Here is a 26,307-nt window from a genome sequence, read left to right on the forward strand (position 1 = left end):
GCAAAAATACTGTATAACCCAGCATATATTTTCAAAAAAACCAATCATGATGTCACATCCCCAGAATTACAAATGAACAGCTCTTTTCAGAGTCAGGCACTGGGAATGAGAACATTTTTAGAAAGAACATTGTAATGTTTTAAAGTGATTGGATGTCTACAGAGAAATATGACAATTTTATCTACTTGATTCTCCATTGTATGTGTAGCTTATGTGTATTAGATTTTTTTTTTCACCCAGGCTGGGGTGCAATGGCACAATCTCGGCTCACTGTAACCTCTGCCTCCCGGGTTCAAGTGATTCTCCTGCCTCAACCTTCCGAGTAGCTGAGATTACAGGCGCCCACCACCATGCCTGGCTGATTTTTGTATTTTTAGTAGAGATGGAGTTTCACCATGTTGGTCAAGCTGGTCTCAAACTTCTGATATCAAGTAATCTGCTCACCTCAGCCTCCCAAAGTAATGGGATTACAGGCATGACCCACCGCGCCTGGCCTGTATTAGATTTTTTAAAACTACCAAACTGATTTATACCATCATTTAAGTTTTTGAGCACCCTTCGTCCTCCATGCAACAAATATATCTCTCTATCCTTCAAATATTGACCTAATTAATCTAATTATAAACAAAACATAAGAAGTTAAATGGACAATCAAAAATTAATAACATACTCCAAAACACAAAAGGAATATTTATTAGCTGTCATTTAAACTTATTTGAGCCATTTTTCCTCTCTACGAACTATTTAGAAAGTTGATCCTTTTGTTATTTGCTTCCAAGCTTAGTGGTACACATTTCTCTTCTGGTTTAAAGGTTCTTTTTAGAAAATATTGAGACATTTCCCCCATATCAGAAATCTATTTGCCTCATTTATTGGAGGCAAGTAGATTATTAGGACATTAGACATTTTCAAAGAGATTTCATAATTCAATTTGTTTGACAAATCAGACCCCTTCTCTATTATCTGGTTTGAAAAGCCCTGAGTGCTTGGCTGTGCCCCATAGAAATCTCTAGGACAAACCATTTTTGCTTCTCTGTTTATATTTGATCACAGGACTGACTCTATTGGAGATGTAATGGATATTCACACTTACTAAGCATTAGCACAACCATATTGACAATAACCAAAGCAGGCAGAGGCCCAAGCATAACTCGGTCTACCAGACAGATTCCTATCCTACGTATTCAAGTTGCAATAAAAATGAAAGATCAGGAAATTTGAAGCTAAACTGTTTCCTCTTACCTTTAACCACAGAGCTGCAGCACTATGCATTTTTAAGAGGGAAAAACAGCCTCCTGTCCATCACTGTGGTTAAATATATGTTATTCTGTCCTCTAACATCCTAACATACCTGCATTTTGCTAATCCCTAACAGAAGTTAGGGTACCTAGGTGCAAGAGTAGCATTTTTGCTATTCTATACCTAAGTGAGAAATTTAACATTTTATGTATAATAAAGGCACCAGATATCCAGGTTTGCCTGGGACACTTCTGATGCATGCCTGTTGTACTGGTGTTATTATTATTATTATTATTATTATTATTATTATTATTTTGAAACAGAGTCTCACTCTATTGCCAGGTTGGAGTGTAGTGGTGTGATCTCGACTCACTGCAACCTCTGCCTCCCAGGTTCAAGCAATTCTCCTGCCTCAGTCTCCTGAGTAGCTGGGACTACAGGCCCCTGCTACCTCGTCTGGCTAATTTTTGTATTTTTAGTAGAGATGGGGTTTTGCCATGTTGGCCAGGCTGGTCTCGAACTCCTGACCTCAGGTGATCCACACGTCTCAGCCTCCCCTGGTCTAATTATTAATAGTACTCCTTTTATCTTCACTGTTCTAGGTTGGGTGACAAATTATATGATCACATTAACTTAACAGCCAGGTTGAATACTAACAAGCACCTTCGTTCCGAATGTTTCATGGGCTCCTCCATTGTCCCTTGAAGTAGAAACTAGGCACAAAGTGTTCAGCAAATCAGGAGCAGAGCCTAGAACAGGGCTCCGTGCTCTTCCTTCTTGAGTCAGCAACATTAGCAACCTGTTGATGAGGAAGAACCCTATCACTTAAAACCTAGGCCACTCTGACTGTCAGAACTTGAGAAGAGAAACTTCCTCAGAAGTCATCTGGCCCACACCTTCACTTTTCTAGATTAAGAAATAAGTATAACACTTCTGGAAATGCATATGCCATTTTACACTAGAAAAGTGCAAGGTTGTTTCATGAGCATAATCTCACTGGATCACAACTGGAGTAAAGAGGCAAGGAAGAACATTCTTAGTCACATTTTACAGAGAAGAGAGCTAGGTTTTAAATAAGTTAAATAATGCAGCCAAGGATATGTGAGTATGAAATGGAGGCATTAGAACTGAAATCCAGCCCTGACTCCATACCCAGTACCCTTCCTATGTCTCCATACCAGTTTAATATTTTCATTCATTAGTGAGGATTTAAAGCGTATTTCCTACATGTATTTTATCCATTACAGATACATAAACATTCCCTCTGCAACTAATGCTATATACTCAAAAGTATCTTCTTTCAGAGCCAGGCATAACGGCTTAGACCTGCAATTTCAATGACTTGGGAGGATTGCTTGAGGCCAGGAGTTCAAGACCAGCCTGGGCAACACAGCAAGGTCCCATCTCTAAAAAAACTTAAAAAAGAACAGGCACTTTAGTTCTGCTTCTCTATCTTCCTACATGACAAGAACTCTGGCCAGCAACTAAACTGTTTCTGCCTGACAGCACCACTTGGTGGTTGGGTAGGGAAATGAGAGGGCAAAATCTTTCTGTCTCCTTCTTTCTGGTGCCTTGGGTAGAAGGATGAGGAGGAGAAGAAAATGCAAAGTAACTCCTGCTTTTTCTTTATTGTTCACAGTTAACAACATGAATCATATCTCAAACAACCTATTTCTCATATTGATATTTCCATTCTCCTTTGTTCGCTTTCTTTATTTCATCTATGACACAAGTATATAAATATAATCAGTTTGGCCGGGTGCGGTGGCTCGCTCCTGTTAATCCCAGCACTTTGGGAGGCCGAGGCAGGTGGATCACCTGAGGTCAGGAGTTTGAGACCACCCTGGTCAACATGGCAAAACCCCGTCTCTATTAAAAATACAAAAATCAACCGGGTATGGTGGTAGGCACCTTCAGTCCCAGTTACTCAGGAGGCTGAGGCACAAGAATTGCTTGAACCCAGGAGGCGGAGGTTGCAGTGAGCTAAGATCGCACCACTGCACTCCAGCCTGGGTGACAGAGTGAGACTCCATCTCAAAATAATAATAATTACACCAATGTACAACAGGCATACATCAGAAGTGTCCCAGGCAAACCTGGATATCTGGTGCCTTTATTATACATAAAATGTTAAATTTCTCACTTAGGTATAGAATAGCAAAAATGCTACTCTTGCACCTAGGTACCCTAACTTCTGTTAGGGATTAGCAAAATGCAGGTCTGTTAGGATGCTGGAGGACAGAACAACATATATTTAACCACAGTGATGGACAGGAGGCTGTTTTTCCCTCTTAAAAATGCATAGTGCTGCAGCTCTGTGGTTAAAGGTAAGAGGAAACAGTTTAGCTTCAAATTTCCTGATCTTTCATTTTTTTGCAACTTGAATACGTAGGATAGGAATCTGTCTGGTAGACTGAGTTATGCTTGGGCCTCTGCCTGCTTTGGTTATTGTCAATATGGTTGTGCTAATGCTTAGTAAGTGTGAATATCCATTACATCTCCAATAGAGTCAGTCCTGTGATCAAATATAAACAGAGAAGCAAAAATGGTTTGTCCTAGAGATTTCTATGGGGCACAGCCAAGCACTCAGGGCTTTTCAAACCGGATAATAGAGAAGAGGCTAGATTCGTCAAACAAATTGAATCATGAAATCTCTTTGAAAATGTCTAATGTCCTAATAATCTATTTGCCTCCAATAAATGAGGCAAATAGATTTTTGATATGGGGGAAAAATGTCAGTGTTTTCTAAAGAGAACCTTATGCTTTTATATCAAGATAAAGGAAAGTCATACTTCTTGATGGGAAGATGAAATTCAATCAACATACATTTAATAGATATTCACTGAGTACCTACCAATGTGTCAGCGACAATTCTGGATACCTGGACACATCGAAGCTGTGCTATGAATCTGTACAGTCCTCAACAGTTCCTTGAAACTCTCATCAATATCTGTACCAAAACCTCATTTCCCTAAGTAAGATTTTAATTAAAATTGAATTTTCTTAAGTATTTTCTTTTAAATGACTTCTTATTAAATTGCACCAGGATATTTCAATAGGATTATTTTATACTTTTTTCCATTACAGATATATAGCATTTTAGTACCTATATAACCTCTAGTGGGTTAGCCTGGGATCTTACCTACACATATGGAATACTCTTTCTCGAGAAAACTTTTCCTGAATTCATAATAATCATCATAGAGCTAGATTAGATCTGTAGAAAAGCAACCTGTTTACAAAATGGAGATCGCCTATAAGGAGATGATGGAAATAGAATTGCTTTCTTTTGTTTGCCCGTTTATTTCTATGAAAGTAGACTAAATACTCCACTTATTTCATAGCACATTCAAAGAAGAAGCCTAAGGTTTTATGAGCATCTTTCACTATTTCCCCAAGTTTCCACATACAAGATTAGAACACAAATTGGGCTATCAATGAAAAGAACTCAGTGCATATGCAGAGTTTTATGTCCAGAGTTGACTAATGATTCATTCACTGCTGGAAGTCATTCACAAACACCCTTTCCTCCAATGGCTTTTCATAATATCTTCCTGTTTTCAGTAAGTGGTTACAGAAAGTCTGGACTACTGAGAGACTTGTTTCAACGACAGTTTCAGGAGGATCCTTAATTAAACAAAACTCTGTACCTCTAGGGATTAAGTGGCAGCACTCATCACTGAGCTCCAGCTGGTCTGGTTGAAGCCAGCCTTTCTATTCTATCAGATGCTGTAACGTTTCTTGTTTGGATTCTGTATTATTCACATAATGCCATCTTTCAATGATGTCTGCATCAATTGAAGAAGAGCGTGTGGGGAAGGAAAGCCAGCCTGGCTGGTGGTGCCGGTGGTTTTAACTGAAATCACTGGCTAATCCATTGAGCTAGGGCAGAGCCGTGTCTGGTCACCAACATGCCGTAGGGAGGGAAGTACTCAGAATGGCCCCACCCACAGGGAGCCAGGGCAGACACAGGGCAGTGCCTTCCTTCTGTTCCTCGAGCCCACCTGGCTCTACTTCCCCTTTTACCACAACTTCTCATCAAGGATCTGCTGTCTGCAGAACTGTTCAGTGCAAAGAGGAAAGATGGTGTAGTGATTAAGGACATGGATGCAGAAGTTAGATTTTCTGGGTTGGGTCTCTTCTCTGTCACATACTAGATTTGTGATTTGGTGAAAGTTATATCCATCTTCTTGGGAAGGGTATATAAGTTTCCATCTATATAAGTTTCTACATGTATAAAATGAAAATAAGAACACATAGTGTTGCTGCTCCTCTGATGATAAAGTGAATGAATGCATCTAAGACACTTAGACAGGACCTGCCACATAGTAATTATTCCACAAATATGTTGTCACTATTGTTATAATAACAGAGGTAAGGTTTCTGTAGGTGATTCAGCAATAGGAATCAACTCTATGTGGTTTGGGGGCACTGAGGATGATATCAAAAGGCTAGAGTGTGTTTTCTTCAATTTTACATTTTGCCTAGATCTTGTTGAACACAGAGCAGTTTTTTCCGAAGTTATGTCCTAAATCAAGTCATGTTAAATGCCATTGGCTAGGTTCTGTTCAACAGCCATCCAGTGAGCACATATTAAGTCCCAGACTCTCCTAATGAATACTGGGGAGATTTAAATGTATAAGAAATGACACATCCCCCATAGAAGTGCATATAATTTAGTGGGGAAGACAGGCTCATGAACAAATTATTTCAAAACAATTTCAGCCAGGCATGGTGGCTCATGCCTATAATGCCAGCACTTTGGGAGGCCAACGCATGAGGACTGTGCTGAGCTCAGGAGTTTGAGACCAGTCTGAGTAACATAGTGAGATCCCATCTCTACTAAAAATAAAGAAAATCAGCTGGATGTCTGGATGCTCACATGTAGTCCCGCCTACTCAGGAGGCTGAGGTGGGAAGATTGCTTGAGCCCTGCAGTTGAGGCTGCAGTGAGCCATGATTGGGCCATTGCACTCCAGCCTGGGTGACAGAGCAAGACCCTGTCTCCAACAAAACAAAACAAAGAATTTCCATTTGGTCATTACCCTTATAGGCCATGACAATCTCAAAAAATTGACTCACCAATTCATAAAATATTTGTTCCTCCTTGTTATCAATTTCCTCATTATTCATCTTCTGTCCCTTATGCCTCCTCATTAATAGATGGGAGGAGAGGGGGAACTAGGGGGTGGTGGTGAGGAAGGAGCAGATAAATTATTATTTTAGTGAAAATGCTAACAACTAAGTATAACCCGATGCATAATGTACAAGTGTATAATGAGAAAACATGCTTATGATATCACATTCCTCCCTGCCATGCCGTTCTTGAGAAGTTCCATGCAGGGATACGTGTTACAATAAAGCAACATATACAGCATTGGATGTTTTTTGTTTTTTTTTTTTAAAGGGGTCTAATTTCAACCATTGTGCTTTACCATTCCAGAAAGATAAGAGATTGTAACCCAGAAGAAGTGAAATTTATAAGCTCTTCTTACTGGTTTGCCTTCCAGGGGATACTTTACTGAAAGTCTAGCTCATAGCTATTTAAAGAATAGTAATAGCAGGCTAGGCATGGTGGCTCAGGCCTGTAATGACAGCACTTTGGGAGACTGAGGCGGGTGGATCACTTGAGGCTAGGAATTTGAGACCAGCCTGCCCAACATGGCAAAACACCGTCTCTACTAAAAAAATAAAAATTAAAAAATAATAATAATAATAAATTCGCTGGGCATGGTAGCACACATCTATTATCCCAGCTACTAGGGAGGCTGAGGCAGGAGAATCGCTTGAACCTGGGAGGTGGAAGTTTTGGTGAGCTGAGATCACACCACTGCACTCCAACCTGGGTGATAGTGTGAGACTCCATCTCAAAAAAAAAAAAAAAAAAAATATCTTCCAAGCAAGCACTTTACAGTTGAGAGACATGTTCCCTATAATAACATCATAAGAACTTTACTATAAAGCTGTGAACTAGGCAAAGGTAGACATTATTATATTCCTTCTTTACATAAATGAAATGGAGGTTCAGCAAAGTGACATTTCAGGTAATTAGTACAGAAGACTTCTGATTGTTTGACCTTTTTTCTACATTAATTCCAATTTCATTTTGTTCTTAATTCTGCCGTGTTTCTAAAACAGAGTGGTTCCTAAGGCAAGAGGAAAGCCAACCTAGAAAGGAGGACCTGGGAAATAGCAAACTGGTTCAGCAACTACACGGAGTACCTATAAACGCACACATCAGGCTGGGTGTGGTGGCTCACGCCTGTAATCCCAGCACTTTGGGAGGCCGAGGCGGGCAGATCACGAGGTCAGGAGTTCATCACCAGCCTAGCCAACATAGCGAAACCCCAATTCTACTCAAAATACAAAAAATTAGCCAGGTGTGGTGGCGGGTGCCTGTAATCCTAGCTAATCAGGAAGGAGAATCGCTTGAACCCGGGAAGCAGAGGTTGTGCCACTGCACACCAGCCCGTGAGACAGTGCCAGACTCCATCTCAAAAAAAAAAAAAGCACACATCGTATATGCAGAACTGAAAATTTTCAAAAAGCAGCACTTAGTATTTTTAAGAGATGGATTAACTACTGAGATATATACCATCCCGTAGCAGGGCTGAAACATCAAAAACCAAACCTGATGACACCTTGATCTGACAAAACTTGCAGGAATAAGAGGTACCTAGGAGGGTGTGGTCACTGGTGACCAGTGGGAATGGCATGGATTCAAGTATAGTTGTCATCTCGATCTTCCTGCCTCATCAAGTCAAGTGCAGCGTGTTCTAGGAGAACAGCAGGCTTGCTTGTCCTGAATTAGTAAGTGGTTCGGCATGTACCTGTAATTGTTACATGGGGTCAAAAGTTAAGAGCTCAGACTTTGCAGAACAAAAGAACAACCTGCCCAGATCGTCTGTATTTCAATTTACTCTTGTGAAAAATGGAATCAGAACAAAACTTGAAAGGAGAGATTCCATTTTTTATTCCTTTATTGCCTAATATCAAGTAGATGTTAGGGCTTTTTAAAGAGATCCATGAAAGTCTCAAAGAATGTCGCCCCAGTAGCCAAGTAATGAAGCAGGAGAAGGTTGACAATGGCCTATATCCCACAGTGGGAAAGAAAAGACAGGCTGCCTCCAGCCCCAACTCTTCACTAAAGGGACACACGATGATTAAGTTAGAGCTTAAAGATTCAAATAGGTGATTTGGTGATATCTTAGAACCTCTGACATCAATAGAGCATAAGAAAAATATATCTGGGGGCCGGGCACAGTGGCTCTTGCCTGTAATCCCACCACTTTGGGAGGCGGAGGCGGGCAGGTCACTTGAGGTTAGGAGTTCCAGACCAGCCTGGCCAACATGGCAAAACCCCGTCTCTACTAAAAATACAAAAATAAGGAAGGGTGTGGTGGTGTGCACCTGTAATCCCAGCTACTCGGGAGGCTGAAGTAGGAGAATCGTTTGAACCCAGGAGGTAGAGGCTGCAGTGAGCCAAGAACACACCACTGCACTTCAGCCTGGGCAACAGAGTGAGACTCCGTCAAAAAAAGAAAGAAAGAAAGAAAGAAAATAATACATTTGGACGAATGAATCAGTCTTGATGCTCATTAAATCAAGAGCCTTAACTGCTATAGCCAGAATAAAAGGTAGAATTCTGAGTCTTCCTCTGATGCTGTAGACAATTTAACTCTTAAAAAAAAAAAACTCAAAATAGAACTAATTCCATTCTGATTTCTAAGAGAGAATTGTGAGAGAAATGAAAATAACTAATATCAAACTGCTTTTGAACTGGCACTTAGCTGTTTAAACATTTAAGCTCATTATTTGAGTTTACATGTATATCCTATTTTAAACCCAGAGCTTAACAGTTTTCTGTCCATCTTTCTTTTACACTTTATTTTCATTTTTCTTTTACACTTGCCATCTCTCCCTTATTTCTTCTTCTTTAATTGGTCATTTTCAATCTATCTCTGTGGTTTTCATCTGGAGACTTTGATATTTACTTTTGTGGGAGTGACTAATAATTAATATGGCTACCACATTTTAAAAAGCAAAATCAAATCCTGACTCCCAGGAGTTCTGTAGAAGGGAAAATGGGAACATTTTTAGCATGATACAGACAAAGGGTCTTAGTAACTAGTTTTCTTTTCTTTTCTTTTTTTTTTTTTTTTGAGACTGAGTCTCGTTCTGTCGCCCGGGCTGGAGTGCAGTGGCGCGATCTTGGCTCACTGCAAGCTCCGCCTCCCGGGTTCAGGCCATTCTCCTGCCTCAGCCTCCTGAGCAGCTGGGACTACAGGCGCCCGCCACCTCGCCCGGCTAGTTTTTTGTATTTTTTAGTAGAGACGGGGTTTCACCATGTTAGCCAGGATGGTCTCGATCTCCTGACCTCCTGATCCGCCCGTCTCGGCCTCCCAAAGTGCTGGGATTACAGACTTGAGCCACCGCGCCTGGCCAGTAATTAGTTTTCTATACATTTTATTTGTTTTGTTCTTGGTGACCAATGGAAATAACTTGGCTAGCCTGGAAACAGAGTTCATAACTCTCACAAAATACCTCAACTCCCCTTTTGGGCTGCAACAGGAAATATTTTTACACAGTAAACAGTAAACATGTGGAAACTTTTAGCCCCAAGATGTCAGGCAGGCTGAAAACATAAATAGCTTCAAGAAGACTTAGATACTATTCATGGATAAAAAGAATATTCAACAACTTTGGCAAAAACTAAGTTTGACCGTAGAAGTGTTGATGAGGATTTGGAGCAAAGGAAATTCCACACACTGGTGGTAAGGGGGATAGTTTTGTTCAACAACTTTCAAATACAAGCTGACATTATATTGTAAAGCTAAACAGCACACACTCTGTAAACCACGAGTTCTACCCCTACTGTATACCCTAGAGAAATCCTCATAGAGAGGCTGCAGAAGGCATATACAAGAATGTTCAGAGAGGCAATGTTCAAATAGAAAAAAATCTGGAAACAGCCTAGATATCCACCAGTAGGAAAAGACATCTACTACATAAATTGTATATTTATAAAATAAAAACAGCATTGAATATGAATGAACTTCTCTATATGCAGAATGTGGATTTGGTTTGGAAACACTGTTGAGTGAAAAAAGCAATTTACAGAAAAATTATATATGGTATGACACCATTTTTATACAACTCAAGAGCAAAACTAAAAAAAAAAAATGTTCTTTTAGGGATCCATACATATGTGATAGAACTAATTTAAAAAGCAGTGACTGGACGCAGTGGCTCATGCCTGCAATCCCAGCTACTCAGGAGACTGAGGCCTGACGATCACTTAAGCCCAGTTACAGTGAGCTATGATGGCACCACTGCACTCCAACCTGAGGGTGACAGCAAGACCCTGCCTCTAAAAAATTGAAATAAAATGAAAAGCAAAGGAATGATTAATACAAAATTCAGAATTGTGTTTTTTTTCTGGGGGCAGGTCAGCAAGGGAATGGGACTCAGGGCGAAAAACAGATAGCTTCCATAGTCTTGGTAATGCTTTAATTCTTAAATTGAGTGGGGTTCACTAGTGTTTATTTTATGCTTCATAACTTACATGGACATTACATATATCCATTTGACACCCAATAATATTTGCATGAAAAATGAAAATATTTACTTCCCTAATCTTCTAAATAGTCTTGGAAAACAACTCTCATACTTTTCCAAAAATTTTATTTGGTAACAATAATCAAATAAAATTTTGAGCAAGGTGGACAACTGGTCTGATTGAGGACATTGTTATATAGGGGAAATTTTTTTTTTTTTCAAATCCCAAAGTCATAAATGCTTATTATAGAAAATATGAAAAAGCAGAAAAATATAAAGAAGAAAATGTTTTAGATTGTGCAAATCCATAGTTGCACAATCTAGATACAACCACTGTTAACATTTTGTGGGATTTCTTTCAGGTTTTTTTAAATATGTAAAGTTGAAATCAACATAACATTTTAAAATGCATTTTCCTATTTAGATTTGGGATCTTGTTCCCATAAAGGTAGGAATGATGCTATGTATTTGGGATGTATTCAGAGTAATCTTCGGTTCCAAGTTGTATTGAATATGTTTTGTACATAAATAATAACTTAAATTTTAGCATTTTCCTCACAGGGAAATTTAAGGAATTAGAGGAGAACAGTCATACTTAAGATTGCCAAATCTTTTCCATTGTGATTTCTGGCATCTAAGTCATTTATTAAAATGTGTGTGATGAACTGGAAGGAGTTTTCCTTTCGATGATTTGCTATCTTAAACTCTGATCTCAACACAAGAACGCATTTTTCTGAAAGGTTTTTAAAAGGGTTTTATTTCATTTCTGAACTTTTGAAAGCATAGGAGAATATCTGTTTTCTTTTGCTAATTTATAATTTTAAAGGCATTTCCCCCATTTCTGACCACATATACAAAAGATTAATAGCATTAGGTTTAAATTAATCATTCTAATATCTACTTCTAAAAGCTTATTCCTTTAAAATGACTTCAACCTACCATCTACTTAAATGTTAAGATGATATACAGCATTAGAGCAGATATAAGGCATAAGAATATTTAGAATTGATTTTAATGGTTAAATTGCAAATCTTTTCAAGAGCTGAAATACTTTTTGTGTCTCTCCCGTGCTGGGTTTCTAAAATGCAGTTCTGGTTTAAGAGGTCTATGGTGGGCTTAGACATTTCCATAGGTAATTCTGAAGCCCATCCAGGCTTGAGAAGCACTGCTATTAGCTTAAGGATACCAACCGCCAAGTTTATACTTAAAAGAACAATTCTCTCTCTTTGTCTCTTTCTCTCTCTCTCTTTCTCTCTCTCTCTCCAGCTTTTGTGCTAGCCTGGAGAGGCAGATGAATACTTGACTTCTGTTTTTCAATTTCTGGGGGGGCCTTGACAGTTTGGGCGATGCCCTCTCCTACCCTCTTCAGAGTAACTGAATAAGTGACGAAGGGGAAGACCCCATCCCCTTTCAAAGACCCACCACTTCTTTTGCGGAAGTGGCCACACATCATTTTTCTCGCTTAGGAAAATACAAAACGTTTCAAGAGCCCATTGCTTCCAGGAAGTTCACAGTGAACATAAAAGAAATACAGACTAAAGAAAAATCCACTGGCTTGTTTCCCTTTTGGCCAACTCACCACAGGACTCTGGGTTAATCTGGAGAATCTGCCATTGATAACCTTTTTCTCTTGGTTTCATATTAGTGCTATTACAAAGAGGTCAGAATGGCTGGGAGAGGGAGGATAAGATGGCAAATGTGAGCCCAAAGCAATTTTTTGGTTACTACAAAGGTAACCAAAGATTCCCAGTTGATAGCGCTTTTTGTGAGCTAGTGTATATAGGTAGATACTTTTAAAATTAATGATTACAGGATCAGGGGACAAAAATAGAGCCATTGGGTTGACACAACTGTCTACGCCAGGCATTGGAATTAATTTAGATAAAAGCCAGTAGCTTGCATTTAACATCTTGAAAACGCTTATGCAATGTCTTCCCCCAACCACAAAGGAAAAATATAACCACAGGACAAATTACTCTTTGAATGTTTGATGAGATATGAGTAGCCACAACAATAACACTTGTGCTAAGATTAACGTTTGAGTAGCTTTAAAGTATTTTTAGTTCTTTTAATCTGAAATTGTTTAGACTATTTTCAGAGAAACTTCTCAACTGTTTTCTTACTGGAAATAGTTGAAAAGCTTTATAAGGCCAAGGTTACCCAGCCAGTTTGACTTATATCTTCTTTGAGAGAGACAGAGTAAGAGAAGAAAGGAAGTAACAGCAAACATTTGTTAAGCAAAGAGCTGAGAGCTTTGCAGAGAAATAACAGATACATTTGACTATGGAGATTGTCCACCTTCATTTCTAGAAATCAGGCTTGCTTGGTGTACCTTGGAGAAGTAGGTGCTTTCAAATGGTCCTCCCACAAGTCTTAGCAGCTAACCAAGGCCAATGGTTCTCAGTCAACTAACCCAAGGAGTTCTTTAAAGTTAACCAGGACCTCTCCACAAAATCTCATACAAAGTCCTGTAACAATAAGCCACAGAAATCTAATAAAATAAAATGCACTAAATTAAATGTAAAACCAATAGCAGCCCTTGAGTTTTATAACAGGAATTAAATAACCAAAAAAGAGGGGAAAGTATATGCAGAACACTCAGTTTAGAAATTAATATTTCTGAAGGACTGAGGATTCTACAAAGACAAAGCCAAAATTTTCATGGAAGAGCCAGCACAACTATGTTACATAAAATCAGCTGGAACCTTTCTAAGGCAAGAAGTAAAATCAGAGGCAGCGGTCTCCCAGCCCTTGTTTTCTTTCAAACAAAGCAAGCAGTGATAGGTTGTTCCCGTGGGCAACTTTGGCTAGAATTGGTGTCCTACTAGGAGAGTCCATGCCCATTCAAAATGGCAATGAGCTCCTGCCTGCATTATGACTACTGCCCTCCTGATTTTTCCTACCAGACTAATGACAGACTGCCCCACTGAGAAGGGTCTAGCGGAGCACAGGTCACCAGCTGGGTAACATTCAGAAAGTTAGTCTTCCTATGCTCATTTTCCTGGGCTGTTACAGAAGAAGACTGGAAGAGGTAATTTCCAAGGTTCTTCCCAGCTCTGAAGTTGTGTGTCAAAGGTAGGGGCAACGGATGCACACAGAAGAGGAAGTGTTTCTGACCTGGTATGACCCTCTCCTGCCCAGCATCATGACAGGAATCAGTGCTATGATTTTTAGGTGGGAAAGCACAGAATCCCCTAAAAACATGGGATTTCATGGTGGCTTGGCAAGTGACTTAAGCCAGACTCTCACAGCAGAATTACTTCCCGTTGTGCCTGAAAGCCCCTTCAAAGTGACCCAAAGGAGAGGTAAAGACATTTATTTAGGAAGTAGAAGATGCAAGTCACAGTGGAGAAGGTTATAACAGCATTGGGTACATTCTGCCAGCACATCAGTGAAGTGTGGCTCATCCCAGGCACAAACCACATCACAACCTACTCAGGATTGTGCTGGATGATTTTGCAATTGTTTGTTAAAACAACAAACCAACGTGATTCCCACACTTGCCCTTGTCTTTTACTGTTAGCGACAGTCTAGTCCTGACAGGTGTGCCAAACCCACAGCCAAGGATATCTTGAAGACTCCAACTTTCTATACCTTCATGCATCTTAAATTAGGAGGAGGAGGTGGATGGGGTTACATATGCCAATTTTTAAATTTTTTGTTTTTGGTTCCAATTCAGAGACTTTGTAGGTATGGAGACAACCCAGCAGGAAGTCATGTTGCTTCAAACTTGCTAGAGTAATGGTTGGCTTTAAAGTAAGGAGATGCAGGAGATCGTGAAGCTTGTGATGGGCCCATTTTCCTGACCTTATAGTACATTTTAGTACAATCATAGGGAAGTCTGAAATTTTAAACGACAGCTGACTGGATCCTCCTCAGTTGGATTTTGGCTGCATCTTGCAAGTCCTCCCCTCGGGGAGCACACAGTGAGGCAAGTTCTTTGCCGTACATTGTGGAATAGCGGCCTGGTGACTGCAGGCCGGGGACTCACTAAAGCATACTTAGAAAGAGCGGGGACAGGGAGTTGAAGGAGGAGGTTGCAGAGCGGCAGAGTGGCACGTGCAAGCCCACAGGTGGAAATTTCTCCCGTGGCTCAATCCCCCGCCTTAACTCACTTCTCTGCGGACCTATCTCCATCTCTGTAAGATGGAAAGACATTAAAAGCACCGCCTCCACCTCCCCAACTTTGAGAAGTAATTTGTCTTGTGGGTAACTTTTTTGGAGGAAGGGTGGGGTGTGCAGCCCTGCCTGGAGAGGGCCCCAAAGCGCCAACCCACTGCAGAGACAGAAGGCCGCGTACCGAGGAGGCCGGCTAGCAGCGGACTCGGGCGAACCCACCCTAGCGATCTGTCAAGTCTGTCCCCAGGGGAGGTCCCCCTTTCGGGAGGAAGCTTTTAAGGGGATTTATCAAAATCACCCCCGCGCTTCCTTCACTCCTTCCTTAGAGCCGGAGGGCGGTGAGGACCCGGGGAGTCATCTATCTTGCCCCCGTCGCAGGCAGGGATCCAGGGGGCGTTGCTGCAAGGGGTCCCCCGGGGCGCGGGAGGCGCCAGATGCCAGGCTCTGCAGTCAGCCCGCAACAGCGCTCCGTCCGGGGAGGGAGGCCCGGGTCGGGGGCAGCCGTAAGCCCCCGCTCAGTCTGCTGCCGCCGGGGACTTGCGCGGCCGTGGCACCGCGAAAGTGGGCGGCCAGGGGCTGGGGCTGCCCGGCGGCGCAGCGACCGCCTTCCTTTGCTGCGTCCCGCCGGCCCCCAGCCTCGCTCACCGCTGCCGCTTCTCCCTGCCCAGCAGCGCGCAGGGACCATGTCGGCGGAGACCGCGACCGGCCCCACGGAGGACCAGGTAGAGATCCTGGAGTACAACTTCAACAAGGTCGACAAGCACCCGGATTCCACCACGCTGTGCCTCATCGCGGCCGAGGCCGGCCTTTCCGAGGAGGAGACCCAGGTGCGTCCCCACACGCGCCCAGAGCGCCCCGACCCCTGCCCGAGCTGAGCCGTCTCGCGGCTGGGCGGTCCTGGTCGTCTGTGCCTCCCGCCGGGCTGCCCTCCCCCCGATCTCCCATCGCTTCTGCCCGCATCCGGGGGCCCAGACCCTGCATGGCTCCCACTGCCGCCTCCCCGCTTCCCCGTTCCCATGGGCGCCCAGTCTCCCCGCCACCCCCAACCAGCTGTGGTTCCCCGGGAGCTGCATAGAAACCCCGTGGTCACCAGTCAGTCCTTGCCTTTCCACTCTCCCCGGCAGCCCGGGATACACGCTTTCTCCCTCTGCGAGTTGGGAGCAGCGTCTCTCGCCTGTCCCTGTTTCGCCTTCCCGGCTCTGTCCCCTCTGGTCTGTCTGTGAAACCTTCGGGAAGATCTATTCTAGGCGGGAATGTCAGAGCTGGAAGGCTCCCCAGAGACCAGCTAGCCATAAATTCTGTCCTCTGGTTTGGCGAACCAGGAGGCTGAGCCCAGGAGGGAGGGTGCTGTCAGGATGGCAGGAGCCGTGAAGCTTGCTCTCTCCACCACATCACGCTGCAGCGTCCCCCGAGCTGCAGAACTCACACTGCACGAAGCCAGGGAGATGTGGTTCCGATTTTTAAAAAAATTCCCCAGCTCTAAGGTTTAGAGGCTTTTCAGGGCGTTTTATAAGACGGTAGATAGCTGACATTTCAGCTGACAGGAGCGGCAGCCAATGTCCCCCTAAGTGCATTCATTGACTTATCTATTTTTTAAATGCTCCTATATTATCCCGAAAAATGCCAGGTAAAGAATGCAACACTACCTGTGGTTGTTCACCACAGGTGCAATGTTGGAGCCTTTAGCTGACTTTTAAAACCCGTCTAAACTCCGACTTCTCTTTTCCCTTTGGTCATGGAAAGACAATCCTTTAAGCATGATAGACTACTTGGAACTGATCTAGCATCTCTCCTGTGGGTCCCCAAAGCACTTCACACTTCTAACCTCAACTCTAAAGCAGAGACGTTCTTATTTTTCCTATTTTTTATACCAGAGCATCAGGCACTTGTCCTGTCACCATGAGCCATGCTTAGTTGAGGTTTAGAAGCTTGTAATGGATCCAGTAGATCCTAGGACCAAGACCCTGGACCTCAAGTCCAAAATTATTTTTACTAATTAAGCCAGAGGCACTCTTTGGAGAGCTTGTCCATAGACGATCCTGTCATTTACAGGTCAAATAGAAAGGCAAACATATTTATTTTTAGCAAAAGAAACGGCTGTCTGACCAACCAAAACCAGAACTTAATGGAAGGTGATTTACTGTAACCCAAGTCTAACAGCTCATGTTTCTTGGTATCTCCTGAGAAGGCAGCCTGCTGAAATTTTATCATTTGAAATCCCACGCTATGCTTAGAAAAGAAGAGTGATCATGGAGACAACTTATCTTTTAAAAACAAGGCTGTGAAGTATTGTGGGCACAGCACTAACAAGAGGTCCAACCCCTTCTCGGCCTCTGATTGTGCCTGGCGAATTGCCATCAGTCACCTTACCTATAAAGCAACATAATTACATTGGCCTTTGTAATGGCTAATACTTGCCAGGCATTTTTCCAGGCACTGTCCAAGTAGTAAATCATTTATTTGTCACAACAATACTGTGAGGGTAGATACTATTAGCCCACTTGTCCAGATAAGGCAACTGAGGCACAGAAAGATTAAATATACTTGCCCAAGACAGCAGCTAGAAGGCAGCAGGACCAGGATTTGAACCCTGGAAGCCCAAATTCTTAACCACCATGCTATGCTGTCTCCACAGAGGAGGCATGGAAATCACCAGATGAGCAGGAAGAAAGAACTGACAACTCACTTGGTGTTATCTTTCCCCTGCATTAGGCAACAGTCCTCCCAGGCTATAGTCAACCTTTCCTCAAGATTCACATGATATCAGAAAATTGAAATAAAATCTGGTTAGGGGTAGGAAGAAGAAAAGGGCACCTGCTTTTTTTCTGTGACTGAGGTCAGCCAATTCAGACCTCTGCATAGCAGGTTCTTCTGCACCTCTCAGGCTGTCCTCCCATTTCCCCCTTCTGCCATTCTCAAATAAACAAGTGGTAGACCAGCCCCAAAATGAGTGGATGTGGGGTGAGTCAGCCTCTTAGCAGGGCCCCTGGCTTCCTCTTCCTGCCACAGGACCAACACCTTCTTCCTCCCTACGGTGACCACAGCTTGGCTTGCCCCTCTGTCTTCCTGCCTTGACCTGCAGGGAAGCATCTGGAACCCCAGAGCTTAGAGACAGGCAGCACTTAGCAAGCTCAGAGAAAGAGATTTCCTAGGAACTACAGGCTGCCTGCTTGCCTTTACTGGATTGGGTCTCATCTTTCAATTTCCCATTCTTTCCCCTCTCACCCCACTACCCCCATGGATACTGGTGAATGAGAATGATTTCTTCTTTCATCTTCTCAAACAACATTTATATTTTTAAAGAGTATCTTCTATGAAAAAGAAAGTGTCTGGCTGGGCACAGTAGCTCACACCTATAATCCCAGCACTTTGAGAGGCTGAGGCAGGAAGATTGCTTGAGGCTAGGAGTTTCAGACTAGCCTGGGCAACATGACAAGATGCTGCCCATCTCCACCAAAAAAAAAAAAAAAAAAATAGAAAATAAAAAAATCAGCCAGGTGTGCTGGTGTGTGCCTGTAGTCTCAGTTACTCTGGAGGCTAAGGAAAGAGAATCCCTTGAGCCCAGGAGTTCAAGGCTGCAGTGAACTATGATCATGCCACTGTACTACCTAGCCTGGGTGACAGAAGGAGAACCTGTCTCAAAATAAATAAGTAAATAAAAATAAAAATATTAAATATTTTAAAATATTACAAAAAGAAAGTGTCTTCTGGAAACGTATGCCCAATGACGAACTTTCAGTCATTAAAATTATTTTTGTTTATAGCAGGTCTCGTAAGGACCCTTTAAATAACTCCATGGAGGCTAGGGCCTGCTGGGCCTACATATAAGTAGTGTCTGATATTGATACTTCCCCTGTTTCGTTTCCTTCCTTCCTTTTTCTTTCCTTCCTTCCTTCCTTCCTTCCTTCCTTCCTTCCTTCCTTCCTTCCTTCCTTCCTTCCTTCCTTCCTTCCTTCCTTCCTTCTTTCTTTCTTTCTTTCTTTCTTTCTTTCTTTCTTTCTTTCTTTCTTTCTTTCTTTCTCTTTCTTTCTTTCTTCTATTTTTGGAGACAGTGTCTCACTTTGTCATTCAGGCTGGAGTACAGTGGCACGCCCATGGCTCACCTCAGTCTTGGCTTCCTAGCCTCAAGCATTCCTTCTACCTCAGCCTCCAAAGTAGCTGGGACTATGGGCATGTACTACCACCACATGTGGCTAATTTTTAAGCTAATTTTTAAATTTTTTGTAGAGATGGGAGTCTCACTATGTTGCCTGAGCTGGTTTCAAACTCTTGGGCTCAAGCAATCCTCTTGCCTTGGTCTCCCAAAGTGCTGGGATTACAAGCGTGAGCCATCGCACCCAGTCTCCCCTGTCTCTGTTCTTACTAGTGTTGCTGATTTCCATGGGAAAGGGTCACCAAAGCCAAACTAACATTTGTTTCATATGCCTGAGTCTTCAACCCACCCCAACACCACCCACCTCCAGAAATGGAATCATATTCTTAACTTTCCTAGAACAAGCAATACTTCAGTACAAGAAAAATAAGCCGGAGCTGCCCAGTGCTCTTGCAAGATTGTTACCAGAACTGATTCACAGGGCTGATACGTGGGGAGGGACAAGAGGGACTAAGAAGTTGAAACATTCTCTGTCTTGGGAGATTTGCTGACCTCTTTATAACTGTCCCACTTTAGGACAAAATTCTCTGTGGGTGTGGAGGTAGCACCCATAAGAACTCAAAGTAAAGTGAAGGGTGCTGTAATTGAAATAACTTTCTAAGTTGCATTTACTGGGATGTTAGAATGGGTTTTTCTCGTAATGGTAATCTAAATGTCTCCTAGATTTACATTACATGAAAACTTACAGAATCCCAGCCTTATGTCTTTTATTCTGAAGTCAGTGTTAGAAGAGGCTGGGAAAGCTCCTTCTTTAGCCCCCTGGGAGGTTGGGATGATCTGGTGCTTTCTATTCTCTCTCTCTCTCTCTCTCTCTCTCTCTCTCTCTCTCTCTCTCTCTCTCTCTCTCTTTAATTCAAGCACAATGTAACTGGAATTGGTTCTTAGGGAGGTCTCCAAGTATTTTTATCTCCTCTAGATGTCCTGAGCTTGTTCCCAGAACCCAGTGGTTTTAGTCACTGGATGTTTTATCAGTGGAATAAAGACCTCTAAAGGTCTCTTTCTGAAAAGAATGAAATGTTAGTTGCTAGAGAAAAGGACAGGAACAGTGTTTCTCTGCCCCAGCCCCTTCCCATCACAGTGTCTAATTATCATCTGTTTACTCAGAGTAAATAAATCTCCATCAATGGGCAAGGGTAATGAGGGCATTCATTTATAAGCAAGCAAGGGATGAATGTCTTTCCCAGTGGATGACTGAAACAAAGAAGAGAAGGATAAAGCCAGGTGGAAAATTAGCACTGATGTGAGTGAGATTGATAAAACACAACTCTACAGGGAAAAAAGCAAGCAAGGTATTTAATGATTTCTGTTGGATTGCAACTGGTTTTGCCAAATTATTTTATATATACTTGATTTAAAATATGCGTCTTCAAAAAATTGTTGAGCTTTTCTTGAACCTCCTCCCATCCCCCAATGTTAGGGCTCAATTTGTTAAGCATTTGGGTACCAACTCACAAAACCACAAATGTCCCTGCTGAAGTTATTTTCAGTAACGGTCCATCAATATTCTGCTTCATTACATAGTGTAAAGATGTGGGTGGCTCTTTTAAATGAGACCAGCTCAACCATTTTGTCTTAAATGAAATCTGATAGAAAGTGAGATTTTCTTCCTCCAGATTTTAATTAGTCAGTCTTTACAATGCTGCCATTTATTCAGCTCTAGTAACTGGAAATCCTATTTAATCAGACCTTGTATCCTTGAAACCCCCCACAGTGCTACCTCATTAATGAAACCGGAACCTTGCTGCTCTCATACCAGAATCCAGAGTTAACTAAACACATGCACACAGGTTATAGAAGAAAATGGGCCCACTCTTAGCAGTATAATTTCAATTGAAGCTGCCAAAGTTGCATGAGTTCTCTCTTCTCATGAAGGGTAGTGATCCCTAGGAGCAAAATATGGCACCCAGAAAGTAGCCCCCAAAGAGAAGTTTTTCCCCATGATAGTCTGCTGTCCTTGTCTTTAGATTACTTTTCTCTACTGCCACCCCAGTGTAAAGGTATGTAAGATCTTGACAACTGTGTAAGGTATTTCAGTGTGTAAACTCTGCTGTACAGGTGGGTGAGGTGTAGGTGTGTTCCCATGCTGTTCAGCCAGCTTAGCATTGATGTGGAGCCCAAAACAGTCCTGCAGAGCCTTACCCCCTTCAAGCTCAACAGCCTCTCCTCTAGGCCTTGCTCCTTCTCCCCCTGTGGTTCTCACATTTTCTTCTGATCTTGGGCTTATACTGAATTCCCTTTCAGCTTCCTAGAGCCTATCCTGTTCATTCTGAGTATCTGGATAGGCATCAGCCCATGCTATGTGGGGAGCCCTCTAGAGCTTTCCCACCATCCCGATATCTCCATCAGCACATCCCAGATCTGGCATCTCACAGCTGTGCTCTTTCTGCTTTCTTCCTGTTTCTCGTCCCCTTACCCCTAGAACAGGTGAATTATAGAAATACCAGAAGGGACAGTAGAAACACCCTAAGCTTACCTTTTAATTTACAGATGACTGGTGCTCTATTTAGGGCATAGCCAATTAGTTACTCTAGAGCTTCCTGTTGGCAGAGCCCAGGACTGCAGAGCCCTGGGGGGGTCACCTACCACACAGCCTGCCTACACACCAGTGACACACAAATATCATCCTTCTCAATATACTCCATGGTTGGGAAGCACAGGAGAACACAGCTTGGGGGAGGTGCTGACTTCCCATAGAGCTCTCTCCTCATCCTTTCCAATGTAGGTCAATGCTTGCTCATCTGTTTCCTCACTAGTCTCTCTTCAAAGTTGTCTGGCTTTCTTTTTTTTATTCCCAGTTTCCTCTTGACCAACCTGGTCCAGACCCTGGCCCTATCCCCAGCATGGTTCTCCTGTTCTCCTCTTTGGGGAACTCTGTACCACCCCAGTTAGCAAGATAAAGGCAGCCACTGACTTCTCAAGAGTATACCACACTGCCTTACAACATATAGGCATGTTCTAAGCCTCATATGATGCCGTGTCTAGAAACATCCTATCTGGGGCCTTCTGTACATCCGTGGTCACTTCTGTAAGGTGTGAATATTTGGGTCATGCGGAGCTGAGAGATTCTGAGCAAAGTGGTAGACCCACTTTAGCTTCTCTCACTGCTTGGTGGCCCTGGAGCAGGATAGATTGGGCTGGCCTACTCCATGCATCTGCAAGGAGTGCTCTGAGGCTGTGCAGTGCTCAGTTAACTATTAATCTTATTCAACAAATTCTTACCAACTGCTACCAATGAGGAAGGCCTTTGGTGAGCTGAGCATACATTGATGAAATACAGCAGCCATAGAGATCTATCTGGGGCATTAAGGATATGCTTTAACTGCTTTTATTCATTCAGCAAATATTGATTAATTTCTAACTCTTTTTTTTTTTTTTTTTTTTTTTTGAGACGGAGTCTCGCTCTGTCGCCCAGGCTGGAGTGCAGTGGCCGGATCTCAGCTCACTGCAAGCTCCGCCTCCCGGGGTTACCGCCATTCTCCTGCCTCAGCCTCCCAGTAGCTGGGACTACAGGCGCCCGCCACCTCGCCCGGCTAGTTTTTTGTATTTTTTAGTAGAGACGGGGTTTCACAGTGTTAGCCAGGATGGTCTCGATCTCCTGACCTCGTGATCCGCCCGCCTCGGCCTCCCAAAGTGCTGGGATTACAGGCTTGAGCCACCGCGCCCGGCCAATTTCTAACTCTTAAACCTTTGTACTAGGGGCTAAGGATGCAGTGGTGATAGGATGAATATAGTCTCTGCTTTCATGGAGCTTACATTCTAGAAGGGAATGTAGATTAAAAATAAGTGAATACACAAGTAAATCACGACAGATGCTAAAAGTTCTGTGAAAGTAACAAAATACTAAATTGGGAAGTGAGGAGATGAGTGGGAAACCCACTTTAGACAGAGTGATCAAGGAAGACTTCATTGAGAAGGTCCTGTTTAAGCTGAGATGTGAGGATGACAGGGAGATCATCAGATAAAGAATAAAGAGAGAACATTCTAAACATAATATAACATGTGCAGAGGTCCTGAGGCAGGAAAGGTGTCATGGTGAGAGCCATCCCTATGGACACGTCCCTTGATTCTCTCCTTTCCACTTGTGCCACAGAGGCTACCTTTTAGAAAGGGAACAGGCATTTCAGTTTTTCTGTGTGTGACAAATATTTTTGCTCTTTTCTCTCTTCCAGAAATGGTTTAAGCAGCGCCTGGCAAAGTGGCGGCGCTCAGAAGGCCTGCCCTCAGAGTGCAGATCCGTCACAGACTAAGGAGATGGCAGGCACTGACAGCTTCACTCCATGAAGACCATCTGCTGTTTCTCTCCTCCGCTTAATCAAGCTGTTGTGGTTTTTCAGCATAGTGTTGTATGTTCCATTGCTAGCTGTCCTGCTATTTAACACAGTGTTGTATTTTTTTCTAAATGTACATAGTTAGAAAAGAAAATAACAATAGGAAGCTACGTGTATCTTCTGTGTAAAGCAGTGGCTTCACTGGAAAAATGGTATGACATGCATTTCCCTTTGAGTCATGATGACAGATGGTGTGAAAACCATCTAAGTTTGCTTTTGACCATCATCTCCCAGTAACAATTTGCTTTCATAATCCATTTAGCAATCCAGGCCTCTGTTGAAAAGATAATATGAGGGAGAAGGGAACACATTTCCTTCTGCACTTACTTCCCTAAGTCACTTTCCTTATGTTTCATCTAATACAATGATGGTTGAGTTAAAATACAGAAGGGGTGTTTGAGTATTCAGATTTCATAAAACACTTCCTTGGAATATAGCTGCATTAACTTGGAAAGAAGCCTGTTAGGCTAGAAGACAGAAACTCCAACTGGCAAAAAAGCAAGGAACTAAGAAAAAAACCCACCAGAGGTCTTGAATTTACTGTATTTAAAAGCATTGGTTAAGTTTATTTTGCTAAATAAAGTGAACTGCAATTTTGTCTCTAAAATGATATTCTAAATAAAATCTTAACTTTTTGTTGAAGATGCACTGAGTGAGTTCTCTGCAGGTTTTCAACCAAATAAGAAACATATCAAAGAGAAACAAAGTGGCTCCTATATGGTATGGGCTGACTGACCAGAAGAGCTGCCATTTTCTAAATTCTTGCTACTCAAAGTGTGGTCCAAGACCAGCCTCATCAGCATTAGCTTTAAGCTGGTGAAAAATGCAGAATCTCAAACCCCATTCCAGACCCAGTGAATCAGAACCTGCATTTGTAGCAAGGCTCTCAAGTGGTTTATATGCACATGGAAGTTGGAGCAGCACTGTTCTAACAAACTCTACAGTCAATTTGCATCCATTTACTATCATAGCACACTAGATGTCTGCTATGGCCTGAACGTGTCCCATCCCCCTGCCCACCCCCATCCCCCGCCCCCGACAAAATTCATATGTTGAAACTTAATCCCTAAGGAGATGATATTAGGAGGTGAGGCTTTTGGGAGGTGACAAGGTTATGGGAGCTCCACCCTCATGAATGGGATTACTACCTTATAAAAGAGGCCTGAGCAAGCTTGTTTGCCATTCTGTCATGTGAGGATACATAGAAGGCACCTGGGAGGAATGGACCCTCACCGGATTGAGGGCTCACCATGGTCTGCTGGTGCCTTGATCTTGGAGTTCCCAGTCTCTAGAACTGCGAGCAGTAAATGTATGTTGTTTACAAATTACCCAGTCTAAGATATTTTGTTATAGCAGCCAAACAGACTAAGACACCATTTTAACAGTCTATCAGTTAAGATTGTTTGATTGCATGGAAGAGTAACTTGATTACAATGGATTAAGCAAATAGGCTTGTTTCTTTGTTCTCTTTTCTTTTCTTTTCTTTTTTTTTTTTTGAGACAGAGTCTCACTGTGTTGCCCAGGCTAGGGTACAGTGGTATGATCTTGGCTCACTGCAACCTCTGCCTCTCGGGTTCAAGCGATTCTCCTGACTTAGCCGACTGAGTAGCTGGGCTTACAGGTATGCACCACCACACCCAGTTAATTTTTGTATTTTTAGTACAGATGGGCTTTCGCCATGTTGGCCAGGCCGGTCTCAAACTCCTGGCCTCAAGTGATCCACCAGCCTCAGCCTCTCAAAGTGCTGGGATTACAGGTGTGAGCCACTACACCCAGCCGTTCCTTTGTTTTCTTGATTGTTTTTACATAAGACATTACCAGGTAGGTAATCCAGGGCTGTTAGAGTAGCTCCCTAATGTTGTCAAGGAGCTGGGATCATTCCATCTTCCGATTTTACTATCTTTAGTACACAGCTTTTGTAGTCATGGATACCTGGACACTGCATCTGCATTTCAAACAAAATGAAAAGAAAGAGGGAGGGAAAGCATAAGGCAAATGCCAGCTAAGACTTTCCCCTCTAAAAAGATTTCCTGGAAGCCCCCACCTAGCAACTTCCACCTACATCACATTGGTCAAAGTGGGTCACATGGCCACTCCTAGCTGCAAGGGAGTCTGGGAATTGGGGCATTTGTAAATGAGCATAGTGCTGCCTTGAGCAAAATTAGGGTTCTGTTGGTAAGGAAAAAGGGAAAGATGGATATTGGGAAGGCTGCTAACTATATCTGCTAATCCAGCCTGGAGTGACACTGGTATACACTTCTGAACTCTTACCTCCAGTTCAGGAACAGACTTTCCGGTTCTCTAAAATTAAGAACCCTAAAGTGGAAACACTAACAATTATTTATTTAGAATACAGATGTTTACAAGATCCTATTAAACATCCCTGGGCGAGCTTCCTCTTCCTGTATCTTAAAACATTTCTTCTGAAAACAAATACATAATGCACCAGGGTCTGAGCAAAACAGCCTCATATCTAGTAACCTCTCCTGCAACCTAAGTAGTGGTGAACTGAATTGTGGACAAAGCAGACTGAGTATGGTGATTAGTCCATATCAGGCAATGAGAGGAATACTAAACCAGGTCTAAGATCCAGGTCAGAAGTCTTTCCAACACACCAGAGACATGTTTCAAGAACAATCCAGAGCAACAGCCAGGTGTGGTGGCTCACGCTTGTAATCCTAGCACTTTGGGAGGCTGAGGCAAGCAGATCACTTGAGCCCAGGAGTTCAAGACCAGCCTGGACAACATGGTGAAACCCCATCTCCATTAAAAATACAAAAATTAGCCGGGCGTGGTGACTCATGCCTGTAATCCCAGCACTTTGGGAAGCCGAGACGGGTGGATCACGAGGTCAGGAGATCGAGACCATCCTGGCTAACACGGTGAAACCCCATCTCTACTAAAAATACAA

General features: G+C 42.7%; 1 protein-coding gene and 1 long non-coding RNA gene across 8 annotated transcripts in view; one reads left to right on the plus strand and one right to left on the minus strand.

The window, feature by feature from the left end:
• Positions 1-17,801, minus strand: part of LOC115894561 — a 34,702-nt gene extending 16,901 nt beyond the window's left edge. Inside the window, exons 1-2 of the long non-coding RNA XR_004054673.1 lie at positions 17,730-17,801; positions 7,915-8,068 (exon numbers count right to left, since the gene is read on the minus strand). This is a non-coding gene — a long non-coding RNA (uncharacterized LOC115894561). The remainder of the gene's footprint in view (positions 1-7,914; positions 8,069-17,729) is intronic.
• HOPX (HOP homeobox) overlaps positions 1-24,044 on the plus strand; it is a 34,873-nt gene extending 10,829 nt beyond the window's left edge. The window contains exons 1-3 of one of the 7 annotated variants that reach the window (XM_030922091.1): positions 14,995-15,150; positions 15,584-15,742; positions 23,238-24,044. In XM_030922091.1, the coding sequence (XP_030777951.1) occupies positions 15,599-15,742; positions 23,238-23,315 (222 nt within the window). In that variant the 5' untranslated portion in view covers positions 14,995-15,150; positions 15,584-15,598 and the 3' untranslated portion in view covers positions 23,316-24,044. Of the gene's footprint in view, positions 1-14,994; positions 15,743-23,237 lie in introns of those variants that run through there. The other 6 variants (XM_010355223.2, XM_030922118.1, XM_010355224.2 and 3 more) reach the window with 6 other exon arrangements.
• The last annotated feature ends 2,263 nt before the right edge of the window (positions 24,045-26,307 follow it).

This window comes from Rhinopithecus roxellana, chromosome 2, assembly GCF_007565055.1.
Source record: "Rhinopithecus roxellana isolate Shanxi Qingling chromosome 2, ASM756505v1, whole genome shotgun sequence".
Lineage (NCBI taxonomy): Eukaryota > Metazoa > Chordata > Mammalia > Primates > Cercopithecidae > Rhinopithecus > Rhinopithecus roxellana.